The sequence below is a fragment of the Urocitellus parryii genome, chromosome 3 (assembly GCF_045843805.1).
Source record: "Urocitellus parryii isolate mUroPar1 chromosome 3, mUroPar1.hap1, whole genome shotgun sequence".
NCBI classification, from domain to species: Eukaryota; Metazoa; Chordata; class Mammalia; order Rodentia; family Sciuridae; genus Urocitellus; species Urocitellus parryii.
Genome location: NC_135533.1, coordinates 150357960 through 150374444, shown reverse-complemented (window position 1 = coordinate 150374444; position 16485 = coordinate 150357960). Strand labels below are relative to the sequence as shown.

Sequence of the window (16485 nt, the reverse complement as noted above, 5' to 3'; positions counted from 1 at the left end):
AGCAGGGTCAGGGTTTGGTATGGTCAGGGTCAGACTTGGGACTCCGAGTGGAGTGTGGACAAGGGATCAGTAGGAGACCTAGATCATGGATCAGCACGTGCCTAGGATCAGGGCTCAGTCTGTGAGCAGGGTTTAGCTATGAGCCAGGTTCAGGGGTGTTGGATTGGGTTCTGTCTGTGACCAGCTCAGACTTGGCTCAACAATGGGGTCCCAGGGTAGCCTGGGGCGCAGATCAGAGCACAGAATGGTGTCCAGGAGCCAGGACCAAGCCCCGAGGAGAGGGACACTGTCCTCAGCTCTAAGCAACCTCATGCCCCGTCCCCAGAGCTCTGTCTTCCCCGCCCTATCTCAGTGACCTCAGGATTAGACACCAACCCTTGCCCCAGATATTCTGTCACTGTGTCTACCTGTCTGTCTCTGCCACACACACACACACACACACACACACACACACACACACACACACAGAGGAAACATCCCGTCTATGAACACAACACTCTGCCACGTGGTAGAATTATCAACAAAACTCTCATTTAATGATAGTGTTGACCTGAGGAATCTTCAGACAGAGGCGGGTGGTCCAAGGTGACCACCGGCAAAGAGCTGGTCCAGGTCTTGGACCGAATCTCCCAGAGACAGCTGCCCTCCCAGTGGGAGTGGAGGCCAAGTCCGCTGCTGCTTTGTGAAAGAACACTAGAAATTCACCGGGGGAAAGACACTCGGTACACAATACATTCAGAGCCCCCTGGCCCGGCCTGGGGTGGTCCAGATCCTACAGTCGTGGGAACCAGAGAAGGGAATCAGGTGCGACTCCTGTGCCCTCTCTCTGCGAGGCCGAGGTCCAGGGGGCGGAATGTATTCGTCATAGACCTCTTAAAAAAATAAATCTCTTTTCACTTGCCTTCCCCAGGCCCCTTTGCTGTTTGGAACGAGCTTCGTCTTCAGAGGGGCGGCTCAGGGGGGCCGCCCTGCACAGGATGGCGAAGAGGCAGTGACCTATGGCTTTTGCATGGACTTCGTGGGAGGGTCCTGTGGACAGGATGTAAAAGCCGAAGGATCCGACCTGCGGGCGGGAGGGGATCTCGGGTCAATGAATGATCAGTGACTCAGGTCCTCAGAAATCCTTTGGTTTGGTGTCTCGGCGTCAAGAAAGCAGCGGAGCGTGGAGCTGATGGGCCATTCTGACCCCTTCCTCAGGGACCCCGGGGAGGCGGGTCCTACTGGGCTGTGGTCAAGGGGAGGCCGGGGCCTGGGGAGGAGGGGCATCTCTTCCAGGCGCGGTTCCTTCTGATCTGGAGCCCCCTGGCGCTCTCACCTGGATAGCGCGGGACCCACTGGTAGGGGTCACCAGGGCAGTGTAAGATCGAGGTGTGAGACAGGGTCTTCTGTCGGGTGCCCGGGGAGCCCTGGGAATGGGATCCAGGACTCCGAGTTCACCTCCTAGACAGGGGGCTGGGCAGGGAGGGAGGAGAGGGGGTGCGACTCCAGCCTGGTGGGGGACGGGCCACAGTGTGACCTGCCTGGGGTGCCCACTCTGCCGTGAGCACGGCGCTCTCCTCCACCCACCCAGACCCCAGACGTCTAAGGCCTCCGGGACGCGGCCAGCTGTCTTTCTCCCAAACAGGAGGTGACCTGAGCCATGTCACAGCAAGCGCTTCCTGGAGAAAGCGAGGCTCTGCCCCGTGAGCCATCCGGGCAAGGTCCCAAACACCGGGCCCTCGGGGGAGGACACTCAGCTCATCTCCACGACCACGGTGAACCCTGCAGCCCACCAGTGCAACCCGGAGTGGTGGACGCAGGGACACGGGGGACCCAAGACGCTGGTGCCCGTGACCAGAACTCCCCAAGCCAGGTAGCCCGCATCTCCAAGAGGGAAGGGGCGGGTGCGGAGGGCGCGGGGACCTGGACAGTCGGTTCCCTCGAGCCTCCTCTGTCATGCAGGAGGCTCGCCCAGGGCAAGCAGCGGCCGCCACCGGGGCGGTCCCCAACCGGAGAGGCCAGGTGAGTGGGCGTGGCCAGGCCGCCGCCCTCCCGCGCCGCATCATCTCGGGTAGTAGTCGTCGGGGACGCCCGTGAGGTTGCGGCCCTTGAGCGCCGCGTCCACCATCTTGATGTAGGCCGAGATGCTGCGCTGCATGTCCGCCGTGTAGGGGTCGAACTCGAGCTTGCGCAGCCCCGAGCGCTTGAAGTTGCCGTCCTTCTGGCTCTCCACGCACAGCAGCCGGTCCTCCCGCACCGCCACGCCCAGCAGGCGCACCATGCGGCCCAGCTGCACGAACAGGTCCTGCTTCAGGTCCTCGAAGTGCACCACCAGCACCTTCTTGCCGAACTTGAGCCAGTCCAGCGTGTGGGTGGCCCACCAGGGGGCGTAGTTGCGCACGAACTCCGGCCACTCTGCGGAGAGGAGGAGCCAGCGGTCAGGCAGGACCCCGGGGCGGAGCGGCCTTTGACCGCGCTAGCCCCGCCCCCGCCCTCAGCCTCAGCCTCCGCCTGGCACCGCCTCTGGCCCTCCTCGCCGAGGAGGGTGGCACCACTTGGTGTCACCACCGGCCAGGCACAGCCCTAGGTATAAACCTGGGTAACTACGGCATAGAAAGATAACGTAAGAGACACAGGACACAGAAATACACAATCATAGATGACAGAAAATGCGCATCACCCTACATATATGAATATAGAAAATATGATAGGAAATATGTAAATTGTGTACACTATATAATTATACAAGATTAATATATAATATATGTGATATATGCATATTTTATACATATACATGCATATTTATATACCATTAAATTTTATAGAAGTATACTACATACATAAATACATGTAATATATGTGATATATGTAATAAGTAAATAACCATGTATCACATATAAATAATATATTTATAATATAGAATCAAATGCATTCATAAATTATATAGAACTTATATTAACATGTCAATTATGTATCATGGTGTATACCTATAATCATATATTTTGGGGGGGATACAGGGGATTGAACCCAGGGGCACTCAGCCACTGAGCCACATCCCCAACTCTATTTTGCATTTTATTTTGAGACAGGGTCTCACTGAGTTGCTTAGTACCTCTCTAAGTTGCTGAGGATGGCTTTGAACTGGCGATCCTCCTGCCTCAGCCTCTGGAGTAGCTGGGACTACAGGCATGACCACCATGCCCAGCTATAATTGTATTTTCATAGCTATGCTAATATAGCTATTAATTCCATGAATCCTCCCAACCTTGTGGGGTTGGACATCATCATTTTCACTCAACAGGAGAGGAAACTGAGGCACAGAGAAGTTAAGTAGTTTGCTCAGGGTCACTCAGCTAATAACCAGCAGAGCCAGATCTGAGGTCAGGCAATCTGGCTTCAAGTTCTGGGTTTTTAACGGCGGCTAACGTGTCCCATGTGGCCCGAGCCCCTACTCGGAGGGTAATAATGGGGCTGTTGTACAGAGGAAGCAGGAATCGCATGCAGTTGTGGGCATGGAGGCTCGAACCAGCTGTGATTGCTACCCTGTTCTCTTCTCAGGTGAGAGGAGGATGCTGGGAACAGAGAAAAGGAACTCCCGCCTCAACTCTGAGCCCAGAGGGAAAACCACAGGGCAGGTGCTCTGAAGTTCCAAACGGGCACTACTGTTTTCTGTGGGCTCAGCGCCACCCAGCACCTCCCTGGGGGGAATGTGTGTGTGGGCAGTTATTATTAGTTTTCAACTAAATCTGAATCTCCTGCTGGGTGATGGCTACCCATTGTCTCATTTAACCCTAACAACTACCCTGAAATCAGGACTCCTGTTCACTCAGCACCAGAGAGGAGACTGAGGCTCAGAGAGGTGAGGCGACTTGCTCAAGGTCACACAGCCAAGAAGCATCATCCTGATCAAGCCTGCCTGATTCCAGCCCCTTCTCTTTCCCAGGCACCCGCAGCCTCACCCTAGATACCTCCCCGGGCCTGGGACTCAGCAGGGACTCCATGAATGGCTGTTGAACTAAATTGAAATCCGCAAACCACCCTCAAAACGTGATAAAGGGCTCCTTTTCCTTTGCAGAATGCATCGGAGTTTGTGGAAGACTCCTGCGCCCCCGTCCCCTCCTGGGGTCCCACGGCTGCTTGAGAAATATTTATGGTGGTGACGGGATAGTTTTTATTCTTAAAATAAATTATTGACAATGTCTCTGGCTAATTGGGCCCGTACTGTTACAATGGGTTAAGGCCAGATGTAGCTGGTGATTAAGGAGGATCCAGCGGTGGCAGGGTCTGCTTTGCTTCTCCAGAATCTCCCCACTCCTGAGTCACCTCCAAGCACCCCTGGTGATTCAGGACAGCTGCTGTGGTCACCGGTCACCGGAGGTGACTGCGAGGTGACTGCTATGCCACCCAGCACCCCCCACACCCACACTTCTAGACCCTGTCACTTCTGACCACCCTGAGAGATGCCAAAGGGTGGGTGGGGGGTTGAGGGTGGCCCTGGAGAAAAAGGAGGGGCTGGTGTGCACGGTGGCGGGTCCCTCAGGCTCCCCCGGGTGCCCAGGCCTTGGATGCAGGCGGGACAGAGAGGACACACTGTTTTTGCTGATTGGAAACTTCTGGGGGAGACCAGGCTCCTCTGTCCCCGGTGTAAGCTGGGAATGGACGCTGCGGGAGCCTCTGGGGGGCGTCAGGGGCTGCGCGGGGCACCTTGCCCAATCTCACCCTGTCTCTCTAGCGGCCTGCGGAGTAGGAATGGCTAGCCCCACCTGAGACCCAGGCAAAGGATGCTCAGAGACATGAGGCGATTGGCATCCAAGACAGGATTCAAACCCACGTCAGCCCCAGGCTGCACCTGGCTCCAGCTTCCACACCAACCCTGGAAGAGGCCCTGGTGTGACGGGCTGTGGCCCTTCTTTTTTTTGATGGGTCCTGGGCAGCTGTCTTCTCCTCCACCCTCTGGGCCCTTCAGCCTGTCACCTAGGACACGGGGTCTATTCACCCATGACTTTGTGATCGGGTGGCCGGGGGCTCCACACGCAGTTCCTCTCCGCCTGAGTGGGGTGACCTTGAGGATATTATTAGCTCTCCTTGAGGCTCAGTTTACCCATCTGCAAATCAGCAGTCCAGATGAGGCCGCCTCCTACAGACATGGTGCAGATTGGGCGGAGGAAGGTCTGCAAAGTTCCCGGCACAACATCTGGGGCTCAGGAGGTGCTCCGTAAGTGCTGGTCGTCTGAGCTGATGCTGGTCCCCCCCAGCATCTCTTGAGACCGCCCCCCCAATGCCCCGCCACGTGGGTCTGAGCCTCCCTCCCAGAGCTCAGCAGATAGCCTCGATGTTTCTGCCACACATCTGTCCTCTGCACCCCGTCCTGTGGCCAAGCTCCCAAGTGACTTCACTGGGAAAAAGAAGAAAATTAAAACCCAAGTCCTCAACTAACTCAGGGTTCCTGGTCATCGACCACCGCCTGCAAATCCGGTAACAAAGGCACACGGAGCCACCCGGCCCCATCCCCAGTGCGGGTTCCACCAGGACCCACCCCAGGTGCGCCTGGCCATCTTCCTGTCCACAGAGGAACCAGCCCTGACGGATGGCTGCCTCTACCTAGTTCCCCCCGGAATCATTAAGCACAGTCTCTGTTTCATTAAGCAGATCCAGGACAATTCACCTTGTGTAATCAGATCACATAAAATTTTACTTTGGACTCGCTCCAGGGAGGTTGTAAAATTAATGTTGTGGAACCAAAGGGGGGCGTAGGAGCCTCAATCCAGCCATAATTGGGAGGGGGGCAAAGGTAAGGGGGAATGGGTCTACACAACAGCTGGGTGGCCTCTGCTTTTAAGGGGGACCCTCCCCTCTCACACCGAGCGCATCCTAAAGCAGCAAGTCTCAAACTTCCAAGTGGGCTCAAAGCACTTGGGAATTTTGTTAAAATGCAGATTCGGTTCCCTAAGACGAGGCTGGGGCCTGCCTGAGACTAGTCAGTAACTCTCCTGGGTGGTGTAGGTGCTGCGGGTCCGCGGCCGCACTTTGACACTTTGAGTAGGAGAGGTGCCTAAGCCTGAGTTCTCCTGGGTAACTCCCAGAGGGCGGGGCCAACTGAAGAGGGCGGGGCCAACTGCAGAGGGGGGCCCACAGCGGCAGGGGCGGGGCCAACTCCAGGGGCGGGGCCCACAACTGCAGAGGGCGGGGCCCACTCCCAGAGTTTCAGATCCAGGAGCGATTGGGCGGAGCCTGAAAATTTGCATATCTAATGAGCTCCCTGGCCAAGCTGTTGCTGCTGCGCAGACTCAAGAGCAAGGGTCTCAAACTCTGGATCCCAGGGCAGAAGAGGAATCCGCAGGGTGGGGCCTGGGAGCACTGCGCTTTGGGGGGCTCTTTGCTTGAAGACAGGGGTCAGGCCTGGGAGGGGATGTTGGGGCCTCTTCCCGGACTGATGTGGGACCCTAGGCTGATGGGAGATGAGTGTGGAGGACCCCTTCCACCCACAGCCTCTAGGTTCAGCCTGTCGCCATTCCTTCCTTCGCAGTGATTTAAAGGTCCCGGCTGTTTTCAATGAGGAAAGAGGGCGGGCGGGTGCTCCTGGGAATCAGGGGACTTGTCTGAAGCTAAGGTGGGTGGCCGGGTAACCGGGAGAGGAGGACCTCTGGAGGCACCAGGAGGCCAGCAACGTCCCTGGGGGAGCGGAGCCTGGTGGGCAGTGCCTGGTTTGAATTCGGCTCAGTCTGGGGCTTTAGCCAGGTGACGTGGCCCACCTGGGTGATGACAGCGGCCCTTGTCCCTTCCCGGGCTCCTGGAGGGTTTAGATGAGACAGCAAATGCTCAGGGCTCTGGGGCTTCTCTGGTTAGCCCCCCCCCCCACCCGTGGCCTGGGAGTGAGGGCGGTCTGAGCACAGAGCTGCCCTCTGGGGCCAGTCCTGACACTGTGTCCCAGGGACTGGCCTCGGTCTCCCTGTTAATAACAGAGAACCCAGGTTGTCAGCCCCCTGCTCTTGGGAAGGAACTGAGAAGCCTTCAAGCAGGCTGATGTCTCCGCTGCACCCCGGTGACGCTCAGGGCTGCAGCCTGGGCACTGGGATCCCCCCAGGTTCCTCTGGGGGTTCCGACGGGCAGCCCAGGCTGCCCACCAGGGCTTCCGTGATCTCCCCCGTCTGCCCCGGCTCTGGCAAGCAGGGGCTGTCCCCTGGGGCCCGCTACTGCCACGAGCACCCACAGACATCTCAGTCGCCCTGGGACCAGGGTTCACTCCCAACGGTTAAATAATTCAGAGGCCTCTTTTCTCCTGGGGACGAGGGAACACGCGTCACCCCTGTCCAGCTTCCAGCCCTCACCGACAGGGGGAGTGGGGCTGGGAGAGGGACACTGGGGGGGGGGAGCTGGGAACTCAGGGCACAGCTGGTCAGGCAGGCCAAGGCTTTGCATGGAGACCACGTGGAGGAGGGAGCTGCCGACCCCCGTGCTCTGCTCTGTGGGGAGGGGCTGGGCTGGCCGCTGCCTGGTTCCTGGAGGCTGGACCAGGGTCCAGCTCCCATCGGCTCACAGTCACAGAGAACCTGTGGGTGTCAGCGCCTCTGGGCCAGGTGGCTCAAGGCCACCAACAGCTCACTGACCGGTGCTCCCAGTCAAGCCATTCTAGATTGGAAATGTTGCAGGTAACACACTTGGTCCCCTGCCCCACCAGACCTTCCAGCTCAGCCCGCAGCCGGGCAAAGCCATCTACATGAAGCCTGCCTTAGAACGCAGTGTGGACCGTCTCGCATAATTATTTACTGAGTACTCTAAGGAAACAGGAAAACAGACTCTAGTCCTCGGACCTCGGGCCATCTTAAGTTGAGGACCATCTACAGTCCATGATCGCAGTGCAGGGCCCGCAGGCCTGAGCCCAGAGGGGCCCCAGAACCTGATCATCTGGTCTCACTGCGACTCTGAACTCACCGACCGGGGACCCCCCATTCCCTCTCCCTCTGGGAAGCTCCTTGCCCTCTCTGAACTTGGGTTACCTCAGCTATAAAATGGGGGATCATTGTGGGAGGGGTTGAAGGAGGTCAACTGTCATTAAGGCTCAGTAGCAGTGACTGGTGACAGGGATCACCACACTGTCAGTATGGGGTTTTAAGACCTGGAGGTGTTGGGGACACTCAAGACGGCAGCAGTTGGGTCTAACTTCCAATCTCAGGCCACAGTCTGGGCTGGGCAGCTCTCTGTGCTGAGATGTTCAGCCACACAGCCACACAGCCCTGTCATCTACTAGTAGATCATCTTGGGGGTCAGCACTTGCTTCCCAGCTGTGTGATCTGAGGAGAGTCACTTAACCTCTCTGAGCCTCCCAACACTGGACTGTTGGGAGAATTCATGAAATGATGCTCTGAGAACCTGGGCTCTTAAGAGCTCATGGCCTGAGCCCCACCCCAGCCCTATTTTGTATTTTACTTAGAGACGGGTCTCCCTGAGTTGGTTGCTTAGCACCTCAATTTTGCTGAGGCTGGCTTTGAACTCGCCATCCTCCTGCCTCAGCCTCCAAGGCACTGGGATGACAGGTGTGAGCCAGGGCACCAGGCCCAGTACCAGATTTAATGGTCCCTTTGCAGAGGTGCAGCTTGAGTTCGGGGTAGTCAAGGATCTCTCCAGGAACGGATAGCTCTGGGACTTCCGCCCAGGAGGCCGGCTGCAGAGGCCGGCCCTGTCCCACTGTGCCCGGCTGGTGGAGGCCGATGCTGGGGGTGTGGTGGTCAGTGGATGGCAGAGCAGCTCGGCTCTGTGCGCTCAGCGACAGCAACAGGACCCTGGGCTCTTAGGAACGTCCTTCTGGGGTCCGTGCACAGGTCCGCCACCCCCTCCCCCCCCCCCCCCCCTCCACAGACCCCGGCCCCTCCGGCCCCGCTGCGCGCCCGGCCTCACCTTTGCCCTTCCAGTGCGCGTGGGCGGCAAAGCCGATGTGGCCCCCGTACTTGCGGTTGAACTCGGCCATGAGCGCCTTGTAGGGGTTGCGGATGAGCAGGATGGCGGCGTCGAAGGCCTCGATCTCCTTCTGGCCGCTCTCGTGCGTCTTGATGCAGATGGTCCTCCCGCTGCGCCAGTGGTCGCGCTCGCCCTTGAACCCTAGGCCGAGGCCAGAGGTTGGGGCCGGGGAGCGGGGGGCGGAGCCCCCCACCCGCCTCTGCGCTCGCCGCGCATCCTCGCCCTCCATCCCTTCGCGCAGCCATCCGCTCCTGCAATTCTGGAGCACCTACTGTGTGCCAGCCTCTGCCATAGCAGCCGCTATTGGCAGGGTCTTCGCTGCCTGCACCCAACTGCCAACCATGAGCTCCCGGGAAGCCCCCAGTGAACGGGCAGGGCATTCAACAGCTCAGCTGACTGTGACCCGCCACCATCGGCCTTTCTCAGGGGGACTGAGACGTCTGATAAAAAGGCCTGTTGTCCGAACGGCTCGGGAGGCTGAGGCAGGAGGATCGCCAGTTCAAAGCCAGCCTCAGCAACAGCGAGGCCCTAAGCCACTCAGGGAGACCCTGTCTCTAAATAAAGTACAAAATCGGGCTGGGGATGGGGCTCAGGGGTCCAGTGGCCCTGAGTTCAATCCCTGGTACCAAACAAACAAAAAGACCCAGCTCCAGGTGGGCGCGTTGACAGGGAGGGTCTATATTTCCTTTCTGTCTTTTTTATTTTTTAAAAGTCACGATTTTAGTAGACACCTCGCCCCATGAGTCGCTCTTCCTGCGATTCTAGAATACTAAAGTAGGGAGGCTGGGGTCAGTCTAGGGCTGGGGAGAGACCCAAACACACCGAGCCCTGGACGCTCCCAAGATCCTGAGGAGTGGACTGGGGTCAGCCTGACCTTGGACCTGAAAGGCCCCTGGTGGTTCCCAGGTCGTCAGAGACCACCTGCCCTTGGCCAAGGTAGCTGACGGTCCAGGTCACTGGTCACTTCGAAGACAATGTAGGTTCCATACCAAGCCTCACCCCTCTTATCTCACAGGCCTGTGGGTTCACTGTTGGAAAATCTGGGTCCAGTACTGACCGCCCCATCTTCCAGGTGAGGAAGTTAAGACTCTGAGAGGTCGAGACTCTTGCCCCAAATCTCACTGCTGAGAAGCCTCGGGTGGGACTTTCAGTAAAGTTGGAGGCTCTGCCTCTGCCTAGGGATTGGTGTCCCTGTCCCTGAGGTTAGGAGGCTGTGGGATCACGAGCCCTGGCCACAGAGACCACGGTGCACCCCGAAAGTCGAGCTTTCCATGGGCAGATCCACGAGGCGGTCACTGTGTTTCTGAGGGAGGACAGAATCCTCCTCGTCACATCACCCTGGAGCAGGGGCCGCTGGAAAGGGCGCAGGACATCAAGCCACTGTGGGTCCTTGGCCTCAAGGATCCTGAGGGAGGGTCAGGTTGTGGCTGAGCCGAGGGTTCCTCTGAGCCTTTCCCCTCTGGCCACTGCTCCAGAATTTGCCTGGGCTCCTCCCAGAAACCCCCCTAAAGACAGGGCAGCCTGGGTGGAGGAGCACAGGGCCCGAGTTCAAATCCTGATGTGAACCTTCATCACGGAGCCTGGCACATAACAGGCACTTAGCCAATGACAGCTCAAGTCCACCAGAGGCAATGACTACGACTGAGCTGGGTTCCAGGGCAGGCCACGGCCTTCTGCCCTGCGACTCCAACCTCCCAGTCTCTGCCTCCCCTCTGCTTCTCTCCCTGGAAAAGACATGCATCTTGAGTTCTCCCCAGCTAGGGCTCAGGGATGTTTCCTCATCAGCACCCAGACCATAATACTCATAGTCTGTTTACTATTGCTGCGCATGTTGCAAGTACCAACTTATTGCCTTTGACAACCTCACGAGGTAAGTATTGTTACCTCTTATTTGTACATGGTCATGCAGGATCAGAGAGGTAGAGTTACTTGCCCAAGGTCACACAGCCAAAAGAAACTCACTTCCCCAGTCAGACACCTAGGGATGTTTTGCCCGTGTGATAGAGTAACAAGGACGTGGGCTTTGGAATCAGGAAAGGATAGGGCGCAACCCCTGGTGGACTGTGGAACTTGGGCATGTTATTTCCTCTCTCCCAACCCAGGTTTGCTGTGCAGGGTTAGACCAGACCACACAGCAGGCACAGGGGCCAGGAGAGCATCCGTGGTGCTCTGAACCTCCATGAGGTGCCCCGCACACTGTTGGTGCTCCGAGAGGGGCATTGTGGATGCTCCTCGTGGGGACCCTCCGGAGCCCAGAGAGCCACCCCACTCGGTCTCCTCACCTTTATTGTACAGGGACCCGTCAAAGTAGTAGCTGCCGGTGTAGAAGCCGGTGGCCAGCTCGATGAGGTGCCGGGCCCACGTGTTGCCGGCCCCAGGGAAGCTGGCCAGAGCGATCAGCTGCTTGGACCTGGCCGGGAGGAACCTTCTGTCCATGCAGCGGTTGTCTGCAAAGAGTTGGGCACAGACAAGGGTCAGCGCCTGGGCAGGTCGGGCCTGTCCCAGGGAGACCAGGGTGTGAGTCTCAGCCCCCCACTCCCACCCCACCCCCCACTCCCACCCCACCCCCCACTTCTCAGCTCAGACTTTCATGGGCCTCGGTTTCCCCATCTGTAAAACAGGGCCACGGCTCTTCCCCAGGATCCAGGCGAGGGTTAAGTGAGATAGTGCAAGAAAAGGGACAAGCAGGTGCTCAGCACATAGTAGGGATCCAGGAAAGCCGCTGGGTGGGTGGAGCCTCTGCGCCCTGCGGTTCCCCCAGCAGAGCGAGTCCTTGGCCTTCTCCCCCAGCCTTTCCCCCAGCGGCCCCATCTACACGGGATCCAGCCCAAAGTTGTCACCTTGACCTCCAGGACCTGAGTGGCAGGCCCGGCCCCACCCAGGCCCCTCCTGCCCCGCGGCCTGGGGGGACTCTGCCGGTCCCGCTGCCTCCTGCCTGCTTGGTCCTTGGCTGTCACAGGACCTGGGACTTCGGTCCCCCCTCCACTGACTCCAGAAGCTATTGTCACTGCAGCTTCAGGTCTGTCTCCTGCACGTTGCTGGTCTCAACAGTGATCCCGGGACACAGTCACAGTGGCTCAACCAAAGCGACGCCCCATCGTGGGTGATTTTATTCTGGTGCGAACATCGGCGCGGACTTAGACCCACCGAGCCCGCCCCGCGCCTGGCTCTGGGGCGCAGCCTGGTGTCCCGGGCTGCAGACCCCGGCGGCGGCAGGTGACTGTCCTGAACACAGTGGGCAACTGTCACCCATCATGAGCATTTGTGCATTAGGGCCTGTCGCCCACGGAGAAGGCACAGGACGAAACTCCTAGGCCACAGGACCTTGTCACCTCCCCTGCAACCCGAGGGGACCACGGTTTCATACCGGGACTGTCAGAAACCCTCCCCGTAGATGACCTGTGACTCCCCACGACCTTGGCAGATGCTCCCGTGGGCGGATGAAGGGGCTGGTGGACGGGTGGACTGGAGGGAAGAGGGACGGGCCTGCGGATGGGGACCATGGCTCCCTGCAGGGTTTCCCGGGGGTTAAATGAGATGATGCAGGGAATCTGTCCCTGCGCCAAAGGGCTCCAACGGGGCTGCTCTTTCTTCTCAGCCCTCAGTCCTCGCATCTGCAGGATGGGTTGGCCGAGTGCCCTTCCGATGTCCCCCACCCTCTGGCCTCCCTCCGGGGGCCACTCCCCGCAGAGCTCATGGAAAACGGGCCGGGACCTCCCACCGCAGCCCTGAGGGCGCAGGTCCCCTCTGCTCTCTGGTACTTCACCCCAAGATTTCCCCTGGGTCCCGGCTGTCCTGGGAGAGCTGCAGCTCGTTGAAGCCCTACTGTGAGCCTTGCTGATTTAGGGCGACAGCCTTGGGCAGGGCAGACGGGTCTGAAGTCTTAGATTCCAACCCCAATTCTTCCACTGGTTTCCCGGGCGTCTGGAAGAAATGGTTCCACGGAGCCTCAGTTTCCGCAGCTGTAAAATGGACCGATGGAGGAGAGCCCTGCTGGCTCACGGCCCACGCCCTGTTAAGGGCCAGCCGTGGTGGCTCTGAGCTGTGGCTGCAGGGTAGGGGCCACCTCCGCATGGAAGCCAGGTGGTGACCTGAGAGCGGCTCTCACCGGATGCACCGCTTCAAAAAATCCCATGGAAACAGGGGGCTCTCATTAAGGCTTGCCACCGACTCCAAAATGCGTGGGGAATGAGGGGGACCCGGGAAAGGGAAGGGGAGGGCTTGATAATGAAGTCAGCCTGGCACAGGGCCAACCGGCGGGACGTCCCCGAGCACAGGCTGCTCCCTCGGGACCCTTGTTCTGTCCCCGAGGTCTGACTATTTTACATAATGATGGGCGCTGGGGGCCGGAGCTGGCTCCTTCCTTTCTTCTTCAACCCTTCCTGGGAGATCAGGAACAACCCCGAGGAGGAGACCCACTCCACACTAAAGAGGAAGCGGATGGGTTGCTCAGCCTCTGAAGCCAGGCAGGGTTTGCAGGGAACAGTGTGATTCAGCCTGAGAAGCAGACGCCCTGGGTGTCCACGGGGACCTTCAGGACACTGAACATGGCTCTTGGTCTCTCTGAGGTTAGTTTCTGCACTCATAAAGCAGCTCATAAACCTCACGGGATTAAATAGGATGACGAATGTGAAAGATTCTCAATGTCTGTTGCAAAGCTGCGGTCTAGCAGTGAAGTCTTGGGACCCTGATAGCCTGGGTTTGAATCCCAACTCTGCCCTGTCTTAGCTGTGTGACTCTGACTAAGCTTCTCAACCTCTCTGTGTTATTATCTCATTTGTAAAAGGGTCATCACAGCCCTTAGGTCATTCCACCGATGGGAAGGTCAGGTAAGTGAAGGCAGGCAGAGGGTTCCCACGGTGCTGGCCACACAATCAATGTTCAATAATGATCTAGTTCTCCTCAGGAGCATCAGAGCTGAGCATGCGCAGGTGCGTGATGCGTGGCAGGCTCTTGGCAGCCTGATGAGCCACTGAGGCTCAGACCTTCCCAGTGCAAGGGAACTGCCAGGCTGACAGGGAACAACTGAGAAGCAGCGATGGCCTGGGGGCAGGACACTGGGAATGAGCAAGCTCATCAATTAGAGACTCTGTTGTTGAAAAGACTCCAGCATCTATTTCAGCCACATCAAAGCGGTTCATGGTCACAGCACAATTAATCTGTGCAGGATCCTCTCCTCTGGCCACAGAGATGCAGCTCCCAGACCAAGCAACACCCCCGCCACAAACACGCTCCTCCTTCCCCCATGGAATGTACACAGCCCAGGGCCGCGCTGGCTCACGGCTGTCCCCAGGACTTCAGCCACCACGGATCAGCCAGTTGGCCACTGCTGGTGCCCTCAGCCAAACAGGAGGCAACCCCTAGAGTACTTCTGTGCAAATCAGAAAAAGGTCAGTGTCCCTGTGCTGTTGGGCTGATGTGCTGCCATCTAGGACGTGCAGCACACAGGCCACCAGGGCAGGCTCTTGGGCACTGTTTTTCTCATAGGCCGCGCTTGTGCAGTACCCAACCTGCCCATCCACACATGGCAACCTGGCTACTGGGAGGGGATCAGGAGGAGGTGTTTTATTGACTCTCCACGTTTCAGAGGGGGTGGGGAGTGTTCTTCATACCCTGGGTAGAAGTTTCTAGCAAGAGCTCTGGAGGCCTGAAAGCAAATTGATGCATCATTGTGGCCAGTTCCCAACCCATCTGGGTCTCAGTCTCTCATCTGTAAAACTGCCCTGGCCGTTGGTGTGCTGGTGACGTCTGTCACTGAGTGAGAGAAGGCTCCCCTGAGGCCAGGGCATGGCCGATGGGCAGGCGAGCCTCAGGGGCTTCCTTGGGACTCCAGGAAGGGATGCCCCTGTGAGCCATGTGCTGTTTGTGATGCCCCGGGAGAGAGGGTCATCAATAGTGTGACTTCAGGCAAATCCCTCAACCCGGGCCTCAGTTTCCCTCCCTGAAAGAGGGCACAAGACTGTCCCCACCACTGAGAACAGCTGAGAAGATCCAGGAAAAAGTGCACATGAAGGCATCTGTGCCGAATTTGGCACAGAGTAGAACTCAAGGTCTCCCCAGTGCTGCTGCTCACCACCACCATCACCACCACCACCACCACCACCATCATCACCATCACCATCATCACCACCACCATCACCACCACCACCACCACCACCATCACCATCATCACCACCACCATCACCATCACCACCATCACCACCACCACAATCACCACCACCATCACCACCACCATCACCATCACCACCATCACCATCATCACCATCACCACCACCATCACCACCACCATCACCATCATCACCACCACCACCACCACCATCACCATCACCAACACCATCATCACCACCACCACAATCACCACCACCATCACCACCACCACAATCACCACCACCACCATCACCATCACCACCACCACCATCACCATCACCACCAACACCATCATCACCATCACCACCATCACCATCACCACCACCACCATCATCACCATCACCATCATCACCACCACCACCACCACCACCACCATCACCATCACCACCATCACCACCACCACAATCACCACCACCATCACCACCACCATCACCACCACCACCATCACCATCACCACCACCACAATCACCACCACCATCACCACCATCACCATCACCACCACCACAATCACCACCACCACCATCACCATCACCACCACCATCATCACCATCACCACCATCACCACCACCATCACCACCATCACCACCATCACCACCACCATCACCACCATCACCACCACCACAATCACCACCATCACCACCATCACCATCACCACCACCATCACCATCACCATCACCACCACCACCATCACCATCATCACCATCACCATCACCACCATCACCACCATCACCACCACCATCACCACCACCATCACCACCACCATCACCATCTCCACCATCACCAACACCACCACCACCACCATCACCACCACCACCATCACCACCACCATCACCATTACCACCATCATCACCACCATCACCATCACCATCTCCACCATCACCACCATCACCAACACCATCACCACCATCACCACCACCACCACCACCATCACCACCACCACCATCACCACCATCACCACCATCACCACCACCACCATCACCATCACCATCACCACCATCACCACCATCATCACCATCATCACCACCATCACCATCACCACCAACACCATCACCACCATCACCATCATCATCACCACCATCACCACCATCATCACCACCATCATCACCACCATCACCATCACCATCACCATCACCACCAACACCATCATCACCATCACCACCATCACCATCACCACCATCACCATCATCACCATCACCACCATCACCACCATCATCACCATCACCACCATCACCATCACCACCATCACCATCACCACCAACACCATCACCACCATCATCACCACCATCACCACCATCACCACCACCAACACCATCACCACCATCACCACCACCATCATCACCACCACCACCACCATCACCACCACCACCACCACCACCACCATCACCACCATCACCACCATCACCA

General features: G+C 57.9%; 1 protein-coding gene across 1 annotated transcript in view; it reads right to left on the bottom strand.

Annotated features, from left to right (window-relative positions):
• Positions 1 to 556: 556 nt before the first annotated feature.
• The window catches only part of Wscd2 (WSC domain containing 2), an 83923-nt gene continuing 67994 nt past the window's right edge, over positions 557 to 16485 (bottom strand). The window contains exons 7-9 of the mRNA XM_026409210.2: positions 11217 to 11381; positions 8875 to 9075; positions 557 to 2394 (exon numbers count right to left, since the gene is read on the bottom strand). Of these exons, the coding sequence (XP_026264995.2) occupies positions 2042 to 2394; positions 8875 to 9075; positions 11217 to 11381 (719 nt within the window). The 3' untranslated portion in view covers positions 557 to 2041. The remainder of the gene's footprint in view (positions 2395 to 8874; positions 9076 to 11216; positions 11382 to 16485) is intronic.